General features: G+C 49.2%; 1 protein-coding gene across 3 annotated transcripts; it reads left to right on the top strand.

Annotated features, from left to right (window-relative positions):
* Nucleotides 1-2,507: 2,507 nt before the first annotated feature.
* PAFAH1B2 (platelet activating factor acetylhydrolase 1b catalytic subunit 2) lies at nucleotides 2,508-11,455 on the top strand. 3 transcript variants are annotated; one of them, XM_015884078.2, is made up of 6 exons: nucleotides 2,508-2,637; nucleotides 3,852-3,939; nucleotides 4,632-4,721; nucleotides 5,651-5,767; nucleotides 6,685-6,807; nucleotides 7,449-11,455. In XM_015884078.2, exons 1-6 carry the CDS (start codon nucleotides 2,615-2,617, stop codon nucleotides 7,725-7,727), a joined length of 720 nt encoding a protein of 239 aa, XP_015739564.1. In that variant the 5' UTR covers nucleotides 2,508-2,614; the 3' UTR covers nucleotides 7,728-11,455. The 3 variants fall into 3 exon arrangements, with proteins under 3 accessions (XP_015739564.1, XP_015739565.1, XP_015739566.1); XM_015884079.1 differs by lacking the exon at nucleotides 2,508-2,637 and adding an exon at nucleotides 2,848-2,865; XM_015884080.2 differs by lacking the exon at nucleotides 2,508-2,637 and adding an exon at nucleotides 2,868-2,885.
* Nucleotides 11,456-11,809: the final 354 nt, after the last annotated feature.

An 11,809-nucleotide genomic window follows, 5' to 3' on the forward strand; every position in this document is an offset into this window, starting at 1 on the left:
GTGATTAAAATGGTCTTTCTTTGCAGTCACATATCAGTGCTTTGTGATACTACTTTTAGCCTGGCAGAAAGTTCTCATCCTGCCTTAAAGCCTCTTTTAATAGCAAACAGCCAACCTTTTCATTTCCAACTTTAGGCCTGGCTGCTCTGAGCAAAGCACACAGCCCCTTACAGGGCACTTATAGGGTCTGCAGACACCTTCCTCATCTCATGGCATTGCTGCTGTGTGCTGGGGAAATGGCTGCAGGGTTACATGAAGCAGGCAGGGGCACGGAGCTGGCAGCACGCTGGGATCAACACCCCAATGTGAGATTATGGCAGCAAAGCCAGCAGCAATCCTCATCAGAGCAATAGCAGGGTGAGAGAAGAATATGGGATCTATGGGGTGGGTATGAGGGACTATGGGGTGGATATGAGGGGCTATGGGGTGGGTATGAGGGGCTGTGCGGTGGATATGAGGGGCTATGGGGTGGATATGGGGGATATGGGGTGGATATGGGGTGGATATGGGGTGGATATGGGGGGATATGGGGTGGATATGTGGGTCTGGGAGCGTGGCAGTATGAGGTGGCTGCCGGCGTGGCATATGAGGGGACTGCGGGAGGTGGATATGAGCGGGCTGCGGATGGTGCGGATATGAGGGCTGCTGATGCATAGGTGAGGGGCTGTGCTGGTGGCGTATGAGGGGCTGTGGGGTGGATATGAGGGCTGATGGGGGGATATGAGGGGATATGGGGTGATATGGGGCTGTGGGGTGGATAGGAGGGCTGTGGGTGTGGATATGAGGGGCTGTGAGTGGATATGACGGGCTGTGAGGTGAGATATGAGGCGGCTGTGAGGGTGTGATATAAGAGGGCCGTATGGGGTGGAATATAGGGGCTGTGAGGTCGATATGAGGGCTATGGGGTGGCATAATGAGCCGGGCCTGCGAGGCACCATTACACGACTCAACTATACTAAGACTCAGGTGGATATGAGGGGCTGTGAGGTGGATATGAGGGGCTGCGGGGTGGATATGAGGGGCTGCGGGGTGGATATGAGGGGCTGTGGGGTGGATATGAGGGGCTGTGGGGCAGGTATGAGGGGCTGTGAGGTGGATATGAGGGGCTGTGAGGTGGATATGAGGGGCTGTGAGGTGGATATGAAGGGCTGTGGGGTGGATATGGGGGTCTGGGCAGGAGGAGCAGGCAATGCACAACAGTATTCCAGAGATTAAATCTGCAAGAAGCCTGAATGAGGAGCTACAAAACCCCTGCTCTTCTTCTGCTTGATGCCAATGGCTCGCAGGCGCTGCACTTGATCATTGCTGCCTTTCTGCGCCCCTCCATTTCCACCCGCAGGGATCTTCCCAGAGGTTTGTTGTTGAGGTTGCCTTGGGAATCGGCTGCATTCGCCTCGAGTGGTCCGGCTGTTGCTAAGAGCAACATTTCAGCTGCATCTGCCCATGAAAGAACACAGGTGTGCTGGTTGTGTGCTTTCAAAAGCCGTGATGGAGCAAAAGGCTGCTTTCCTTTAATAATCGTTAATCTTTGCCCTGCTGGCTCTGAGCACGTGGGATGGTTACAGCCACCAGCAAGCAGCTGGAGTGCAGGGAGCCTGAACTATTGCATTTACTCTATGCTTTACCCAGGTTGCCTCCTTGCCACTGGGCCTGCCTTGTGCTGCCATGTCCCTGCTTCAGGAGGAAGCAGAGAGAAACCAAACTGGGGGGCAGACTGAGAATGGGGTCTCTATGGGGCGCTATGGGGTCCCTATGGGGCTCTATGGGGAGTCTATGGGGCTCTATGGGGTGGCTATGGGGCTCTATGGGGTCTGCATGGGGTTCAGTGGGTCTCTATGGGGCTCTATGGGGCGATATGGGGTGTCTATGTGGTTCAATTGGGCTCTATGGTGTGGCTGTAGGGCCTTATGTGGTGTCTATGGGGCACTATGTGCTGCTATGGGGTGCTGTGGGGCACAATGGAGTGTCTATGAGGCTCCATGGGCTGCTATGGGGCACTATGGAGTAGCTATGGGGTGCTATGGGGTCTCTTTGGGCCCCTATGGGTCACTATGTGTCACTATGTGGTGTCTATGGGGCTCTATGGGGTGGCTATGCGGTATCCTTGGGTTCCTATGGGGCGCTATGGGTGACTATGGGGTGCTATGGGTTTCTATGGGGCTCTATGGGTCTCAATGCGGAAGAATGGGGTCTCTATGGGGCGCTATGGGGTCCCTATGGGGCTCTATGGGAGTCTATGGGGTGTCTTTGGGGATCTATGGGGTGGGCTATGCGGTGCTGTAGGGCACAATGGAGTGTCTATGAGGCTCTGGTGGCGCAGTGCTTAAGGACGCCACTTTGTAACACTGGAGGCTCGGGTTCGAATCCCGACTGAGTGACGCAGCTGACGTCACCGCTTGGAGAATGACGTCACAGTGACGTCACGCCGACGCAGCGCCCCCTATGGGCCGAGCGCAGAGCGGCTCAGGGCGGGACTTCCGTCAGCGCGGCCGGAAGCGTAACGGGAGGGCGAGTGTTGATTGGGCGGGTTGTAGCGACGGAAGCGGAAGTACCGTTGGCGCAGGCGCGGAGAGAGCCCGGGCTGAGGGAGGGAGGCGCCCGGCCGAGGGGAGCCATGGAGCTGAGGGGGGAACTGCCGTGAGTGAGCGGGCACCGGGAACGATGCAGGGCCGCAGGGCTGTGGGACCGCAGGGATATGGGGATATAGGGGTATAGGGATATAGGGGTATAGGGCTTTCAGCCCCTCCCGGCCCGTTGGAGCCGTTGGCTGCGGGCGCTGCTGAGGCGTTGGCCGCGGGGCGGGGCGGGATCCGGCCCTTAGTGCTGCCAAGGGGAGGAGTGAGGCCTAAACGGTGTGACCGCGGGGTACGGGCCTGTTAACGGGGGTATGGCCCTATTAATGGGGGTACGGGCCTGTTAACGGGGGTATGGCCCTATTAATGGGATTATGGCCCTGATAATGGGATTATGGCCCCTGATAATGGGATTATGGCCCCCGATAATGGGATTATGGCCCCCGATAATGGGATTATGGCCCTATTAATGGGGGTACGGGCATGTTAATGGGGGTACGGGCCTGTTAACGGGGGTATGGCCCTATTAATGAGGGTACGGGCCTGTTAATGGGGGTACGGGCCTGTTAATGGGATTATGGGATTATCAATGGGATTATGGGCCTATTAATGGGATTATGGGCCTATTAATGGGATTATGGCCCTATTAATGGGGTTACGGGCCTGTTAATGGGGGTACGGCCCTATTAATGGGGGTACGGGCCTGTTAATGGGGGTATGGCCCTATTAATGAGGGTACGGCCCTGTTATACCGTGTTACAGCCCTGTTATACCGTGGTACGGCCCTGGGCCGGGTTTGCCCTCCTGCAGCCCCAATGGCCGCTGCCCTTCCTACACGAGATCCCTCGGGATCACCCCGTGTGCGATGCGCAGCCTCCTGCAGCTTCATAATCCACCTGCACCGTGCAGCTCAGTAGCCGTAAGCTGGCTATCGTTGTACTAATAGGGGCTAATCCTCGGATTAGCAGCATTTATTCTAGTTAAGGATTTGCCCAGCTGAGGTGTGCTTCTGCAGGGCGCTCTCTGAACACTCTCTTTGTCTTTTTCAACACGTTGTTTTCACGTGTCTATAGATGCCTTCAGCAGGGTCTGCCTGGCAGTTCTGCACAGAGTAAAATGGATTCTGTTGTCACCGTGCTTCAGAATGGTCATGAATTGTTCATTGTGAATGTCAGGAAGCGCAGTGGTTTTCTGCCAGCCCCTGTTTTTTTTTCCCTTTTCCCCCTGTTGCTTGGATTAGCTGCTTAAATCAACCTGTCTGAAATGTTCTCTCCGCAGGAATAGAATGAGCCATGGAGACTTGAACCCTGCAGCAGTCCCACATGCCGCTGAGGATATTCAGGGTGATGACAGATGGATGTCGCAGGTGAGAGAGCCGTCATGGGGGATTGGAGCCTCTTTCCTGAGGGGCTGGGGGCTGTGGGGTCTGTCTGACCACACTCTTGATCTGAGGTTGTAATAGCTCTGCTGCCCAACAGCTGGCAGCATTCTGATGCTCGTCTTACTTGGGATGATGAAAGAAGGCCAAAAGCAGCGTGGCCTGGAAACTACACTGTGGGATAACTTCAGGAAATTAACTGAGAGAAAATGCCAACCCATTTGTTAAACAAAGTGCAAAACTGTGCTTTCTGCTGTGTTCCTTTGTAAGGGAGTGACAAAGCTGAAAAGCAGAACTGAAGTGTCCAGCCTCCCAATTTCTTTCTACAACACTTCCTCCTATGGAGTGAAATAGCCAGAGGATACTTGCTGCACTGACTAACTGTTAATTTCTCTGTTATTTAATTGTTGGATTCAGTGGGTGTGTGACAGGCTTATGGGTTACATATGGGTTGCATGGAGTAGACAAAATATTGCTCTTCTCAGAACAGAGGCCACATCCCCTGTTAGAGTTTGTGTAGTGGAGAGGAGTGTCCAGTAGTGCATGGGTTAATAGGGAGAAGCACATAGGAGGGAGCAGGGGGAACTGGTTGGGCAACTGTCCCTTTCTGTCCTGCAACAGAGATACTGATGAGGAATGATCAGTCTGAGCTTACGCTTATGCTGCTTTCTTTTAAACAGCACAATAGATTTGTCTTGGACTGCAAAGACAAGGAACCTGATGTGCTCTTCGTGGGTGATTCCATGGTGCAGTTGCTACAGCAATATGAGGTACTGTTTAAAACAAAAAAAACAAAGAAAAGAAAGGGAAAAAAAAAGCAATTGTGGGATTATGTGAATTAGAATTTCTAATCTATTCGTGTACAATTAGTCACTGTCCAAACTACTTTTGTTCCACTCTGATTTTACTGCTGTGCCTTCTAGTTTATTCCAGCATAATTCCTTAGTTGCCCAGTGCCCGTTCAAAGTCTCTCTGATTTATCTCTGTAAGCCATTTGTGGTCGTTCTCTGAAGCAATTAATAACTGCTTCCGCTTTGATGTGCATACACAACCCTTCACTGGTTCCTTGATTCCAAACTCAAGAGCATGCCAGTGAAATCTTTGTAGGTGTGTCTTTCTTGGCCAGAACACATTTAACCCTTGTTGTACTATGTGCATTGACATACCTGCTTTTCTGTTGACAAAGTCTTAAAGACCTTCTCAGAAGTGAAGTTTACATTAAGGACTAGCTGGGTTGTATTCCTTTGCTTAATCTGTGAAACCACTGGAGCAATACTAAGAGTTTTGCTGCCCTACAATGGTGCTGAGTGACATTGTTCTGTAAGAGCTGCTTCCCAGTGTAGTTCACTTCTTGTAGTTTGCTTTCCTGGCAATGTGGATATCTTCTTTAGAAGCCCTGTAATTAGTTGAGCTAAGGACACTGTGAACTCCCTTCTGTATCTGATGCCATAATAGCCATTCAAGAGAGCTTCCCCTCCCTCTGTGCCAAGACTGAGTGCATGAATGTCAGCAATTCTGTCTCTTATGGCCCACAGAGTAAGGCCTCATCCCGTGTTTAAATGCCACTTTTGGAAGTGAGTCTTCAGAGGGTTTCTCACTTCTAATTCCAGTGTTACTGAAGACATTGTGTGTCTGTGTAGTATCCTCCTTTCATGATCAGGATGCTCCTCTCAAAGAGGAAACTGACCTCTGATTGCAGATATGGCGAGAGCTCTTCTCACCACTTCATGCATTGAATTTTGGGATTGGTGGAGACACCACTGGACACGTTCTGTGGAGACTGAAGAATGGTGAACTGGAGAACATTAAACCGAAGGTATAAACAGACAAACAAACAAGACAGCCTTGTGCTGACGTATGAGAGATATCAGGTCCTCAAATGGTGTAAAACTGAGTGAGCCATTAACTCTTAGAGAGCTTTTGTTGAGAAGCTGTTGCCACTAAGTATGCACAAGGCACTGAAATGTATTAGGCTAAGCTAGAAGTGCTTGGGAATGGAGCCATGATCTTCATACGTGTGGCTTTCACTGCTAATGTGCATCAGAGGAAGTCATCAAAAGAAATGGCCTTATAGGCTGATCAATATTTGTTCCATCATTTGTTGTAGTTTGGAGTTGCAGTGACTCATACCTGAGATATGTTCTCAGATAGAGATGGTGAAATATTTGATACAAAGTGAGCAAAGGTGTGCAGTGAAGAACTACTTCCTACTTTACACCAAGAGCTGCAGCCTTGTGGTCAACTTCTTTACTGAAAGCAATGAGTGGTCCACCATGGTACTGCAGTAGGAAGGCATTGTTACTCATATTTCAGTCTGTTTCTTAGCAGCTTTGTAAAGAAGTGGAGTTGCATGGTTGTCCCTGTCCTGCAGGGGCCTCACGCTGTGCTGTATAAATGCTCTCTTCTTGAGCAAAGTAGACTCCTGCAGTGTGTTGACTGAGAAGCTCTGTGAAAAGGGGTGGGCTCACACATCCCATAGGCTGTCCAGAAAACCTTCAGAAGTCCTTGTTCTTCATCCATACTGGATGTCAGATCTGAAGCTTGTAAGATACTGTTCAAAAGTCAGCATTACTGGCAGCTGAAAACCTCCTCCATTTATGGTTTATCCTTTAGCAAGCCTGGCTCTCGGTTGAGCTTGATGACTGTAGATGATGTTTATGCCGTGCTTTCAGGGTCAGCAAGACTTATTACAGCTTGTTCTGAAAAAGTTGCAAACATTTCTTCTCCTCATAGGTCATTGTTGTTTGGGTTGGAACAAATAATTACGAAAACACAGCAGAAGAAGTAGCAGGCGGGATTGAGGCTATCGTGCGCCTGATAAATACCCAGCAGCCACAGGCCAAAGTTATTGTACTGGTATGTTTACTGGAGAGCTACAAAACAAAGCCCTCTAAGGAAGCTGTGTGTTCTCTGTACTGTGTTTCTGTGGTACTGGGAGTTATGGTTGTGATGGGGGAGGGCAGTTGTTTCATTTGGCTTCTGCTTTGTGTGTGCCTCCCTGGCTTCACCTGGCTTTGCAAAATTGATCCTTTTAGCCCCTCCAGAGACAGATGTGATCACCCTCATTAGCAGCATTGCTATCCCATGTAGAGGCTTTGATGATGTTCTGTAAGGTGCCAAGATCGGAGCTGGGATTTGGAAGTCTTAGTTTGCTTCCTCATTTTAACAAGTCAGCTGGTGTCTGTCTTTTAGAGGAGATGAGCCAAAGGCATTCAGCACACCACTGAAACCTTATAAAAAGAATACAAGCTGATAGATTTTTAAAAAAAAAAACTTGAATAAATAAAGCAAATTCCATGCCAGATGTGCTTCTAGCTCATCCGGCTCCTTCAGTCACGTTTGAAGTTAGATCTGAACGGACAAAATCTGATTCAGTGAATGAGATCCTTTTATAGTAGACATCTTCAATCTTGAAAGGGTGCCTGAAATGAAAGGGAAATTGTTATTACCCCATCAAAGTTGAATGAAAGCTCTTCATTACCTCCTTCTTGTGTCAGGGCCTGCTACCTCGTGGAGAGAAGCCAAACCCTCTGCGGCAGAAGAATGCCAAGGTGAACCATCTGCTAAAAGCCTCACTCCCCAAACTACCCAATGTCCAGCTCCTGGATGTAGATGCCGGCTTCGTGCACTCAGATGGCACCATCTCATACCACGATATGTTTGATTTCCTGCACCTGACAGGAGGGGCCTATGCAAAGATCTGTAAACCCCTCCATGAACTGATTATGCAGCTGCTGGAGGAGACCCCAGAGGAGAAACGAGCTGCCCTGGCCTGATTAGCTGATGTCAGTGTTAACATCATCCAACCCATCAGATCAATTCTGTCACTGGCACTACAGAATCCTTCTTTCTTAAAGCACTTTCCATTGTAGAATGTTACGGATGTTCATATCTAGTGTTTTGAGGGGGAAGGCTGATGTTTAACTGGTCTTGTACAGATGAGGGCCGGCTTGGTTGGTTTTATTGCAGGAGGAAATTAGCTGAGGAAGAGTTTTACTTTTAAACCATTCCCCTCATTTAAAATGAGAACAGGACTGTCACTCTGTGCCCCTCTCACCTCTTGTTGCTCTGTGGTTGTCCTAGATCCTTTTTAGCCTGTCTCTGACAGCCCCATACACAGCTCCTGGCCCACCCTTCCTGGCTGTAGGGGTTGTGCTCTGTGTATTAGCCTGTGAACAAGCATTGCCTTTCACTTGCTAATAACAGAACAGATGCATTATCTCCGAGCTCAGTCCCACCTTTTAAAGGTTTCTGGTTGCTTTTTTCTTTTTCTGGGGTTTTAAGTGACACCTATTGCTTCTCACTCCATATTTCTGAAGCAGCATGAAACTGGAATTCAGAAATGTAAGGGAACAAAGCGTTAACTGAATTTCTGTAATGCTCCCAGGTGCTTGTTCTTGTGCTCATCTCACCATGCCTAGGAACCAGGGCACTCTTCATTCCAGGTAGCTTTCCCTGTGGGCAGTCCCATCGGGTGCTCCTGATGGCTGTCCTGTTCTCTGCACCTGTCTGTGTACGGCATTGCTGGCTTTTTAACAGTCATTCAGTTTAGGGTTTTAATGACCCTGTTAGTATCACACAAGGCAGTCACTTGCTCACTACTATGGAACTGACATTTCATTCCTTTGGGATGCCTGTGCTCCAGGGCTCTTTTCAGTACTGTTCATTGTTCTTTTTTTCTTTACTTTTTTGTATGACTGTTACACCCTTTTTTCCTAAAGAAATCCCACATGAGTAGCCCCTCGTTGGTTTTTTTTTCAAGGCATAAAACAGCCTGAAGCTTTACAGATTCAAAGGTGTATATTTCTTTATTGCTTCTGTTTTACTTGTATAAACATTTTATTCAAGCAACTGCAGCCTCTTACAGTAAGAAGTGGAGGTGTGGCCTTTTGCTGCTCACCTCCAGCCAAGGAAGCCAGTGCAGCAGTGCTGTCTTACAGGGGATGCAAGTAGGTGGGATTTCTGTTTTGGTTTTGTTTTTTATGAGCTGGTTGTAGCCTACTAACGGTAACATGAAAATAGCCTTTCATCTACCATGAAAGCTTCTCTTCATTCAGAAAGAAAAACCATTTTTGGACCCTAAATACAGAGCTCTAGGGGAATAGATAAAATACACTTGCAAATAAAAGAATTTTAAATGAAGTCTGTTCTTCCTTGGCTTACCTACCAGAGCTGGAGCTTACAGCACTGTGCAAACACTGCAGTGGTAGCTGATGGAGAGCTGCCAGCACAGATCTCTGCACTTCTTTCAGTGTATGAGGAATCTGCAGCCTCACGTGCTCATCTCGGCAGGTAAATTGGAGAGGAACCGATAGCTTTTTAGCAGGCACTTCATACTCTGTTCTTAAGGAGGGGTGTTTAGGTGTCCAGGTTGCTTGCTGTGCCCTTCTGCAATGAAAGTACGTAGGTACTGTATATAGTCTGTTTGCCCTTTTTTATAATAAAGGGTGCTGGTGTTTAATGCAGTCTATAATCTAGCATTGAGGAATACTTTTACGTCCCCACTACATTCCCCTGTTCCTGTAGAGTTGATCATAGCAGGATTTCTGCCTGGATTGCATGCATAGTTTGTGTTTTGTTTCCAGTATATGTGATCTACACACAGATGAAGGAAGGATGAAGCTTTCCACTTCCCAGAAACACATACCAGAGTGCTGTAGTAGAGAAGGGATGGTCGTCTTACCCCACAAAGCAGGCTAAGCATGGTGCTGCTCCACAGGCCTGTGTGCTCTGCAGCCCTGCTGCCTTGTACAGGGGGCTTTAAGCTGGTATGATTCACACTTCTGGTTTGATGCTCGCTGGAGAAGTTGGTATAAGAAAGTGTAAAATGTTAAAATATAAGCAGCAATGGAGGATTCTTGGGGAAAAGGTTTATTAATCCCTCTCCCCCTCCTTAGGGAGTGGGGTTAAAACACATTCTGCTCCCTGTGAGCTCTTCAGCTTTTATGCCAAGGCAGCGTGGTAGCTGAACCTATGCATCCCTGCTTGGCTCCCTGCTGTCACAGCATTGAAGAGACGCTGGTTGGGAATGTGTTCTCCAATAAAAAAGCTGTAACTTCTTACCTAAGCACGCTTATAACTGGGGCTGTGGCCTGCCCTGAGTCAGCTGCTCTTGGTGGGGCAATGCAGTGTGAGAGAGGTTTAGCAGGTTCATGACTGCAGTGTGACTGAGGATGGCTCTGCTGGCTCTGCTTAAGCTTGGTGTGCTAAGGTGCCACGTTCTGTGCTTGCTTCAGTGTTCACAACCCTCTGCTACCTTAATCGTTGCTGGTATGACTGATGGACAAAGAAAGGAAGGGCAGCTTTGTGTCTGAGACTTCAGCTCTGTTTGTAATAAACTGTCCTGCTTCAAATGGAGGGGTTTTTGTGTGAGGGCAGGGAGGGATCGTTCCCCTTCACTGAGCAGACACCAAAACTGAGAGCTTCCCTATGAGAAGTGCAGGAAAGCTTCAGGGTGACCCATGTCCCCTGGGATCGGGGCTGTGAACTGTGTCATTGTTAATGGTCGGCTGTGAAAGAACTGGCCCTGTCGAGGCCTTTTCCTTCTGTAAACAACCTCGCTGTGTTACTCAGTTCTATGCTGAAGCCCTGCTGTCCTGTCTGTGCTGTGAGTGTCGCCGAGCTTCGTATTTATTGCAGCAAAGAAGAAAAGCTGTGGAAGGACAGCAGGAGTCTCATAACTTATCAGTGGGAGGAGGAGGGGGAAGGAGGCAGAGCACTCCATGCATGTGATGGGGACCTGCCTGTGTATGTGAATCACCCATCACTGCTCGACTTGAACCTTCCCAGGAAGAAATTGTGATTCTGCTTTGGCAAAAAAAGAAGCATCAGCTGGTAGAACTCACTCTGTTTAATGCATATAGAGATATAAATGTCAATGTTTCACCCCAACGTGTTGCTGTTTGTGTGTGTGTGTGTGTGTCTTCCGTCCCCCCTGTGCTGGTTGCTTGTTTTATTCCTGCTGTGGGAAGTGCTGCTGTGGGAAGCACTCAGGGTGGGGAGAGCAGGGAGCTTCCAAACCGAATTCACAGCGTTCCCTTCCTGGGTGTTTAAAATCAGACTCATCTGGATCCTCACTGCTTGTTTATCTGTCCTTATTTCCAGCCTGGTTGGGTTCCTTTGCTTTATTCCCTTTAACCTGAAAACAATGCCAAAGCTCTCAGCAATGTTCTGCGGGTGAAGGTAAAAACTGACTTTTTGGCCCCAGATGAGATTTTGAAGCTCTTATTTTTGATAGCCTTGAAATGCGTAGGGAATGCACCGCCACAAAATCAACCTTAGAGTCGTTCCAGTGGAAGCAATATTTGCATCTCAATAGGAGCTGGGGAGTTCGCTGCGTTCTGCTCCTGGCTCCTCACTGATTTCTGTCTGTCCCCAAGTAAATCGCTCCACCCATCGGCAGCAGCAGCACCCATCAGCTGGAAGCACCGCGCACACTGCCTGAAAAGTGCTTTGAGATCCTCAGCGAGAGGACCCAGAGAAATAAAGTGCACAGTAGCAGCAATGCTCGCGTCTCTGTATGTTTGTCCAGCATAGAATAGGCAGAAACCTGCAGCGGAGGTGTTGGGGGTTGAGGTGGAAGGGATCCTGCAAGGCTGCCCGGTGCCACTCCGTGCAGTGCACAGGGACACCCACAGCTCCAGCAGTGCTCAGAGCCCCGTCCAGCCTGACCTTGGCTGTGTGCAGGGATGGGGCACCACCACCTCCATGCTGCACAGCCCCAGCTCTCAGCCTGTCCTCGCAGGGAGGGCTTCCATCCCTGGCCCCATTTCTGTGTCCCTCCTCTGGACTCGCTCCAACAGCTCCATGTCTCTCCTGCCCTGAGGACTCCACCTGTGGACGCAGTGCTCCAGGTGAG

Source organism: Coturnix japonica, chromosome 24 (genome assembly GCF_001577835.2).
Source record: "Coturnix japonica isolate 7356 chromosome 24, Coturnix japonica 2.1, whole genome shotgun sequence".
Taxonomy (NCBI): domain Eukaryota; kingdom Metazoa; phylum Chordata; class Aves; order Galliformes; family Phasianidae; genus Coturnix; species Coturnix japonica.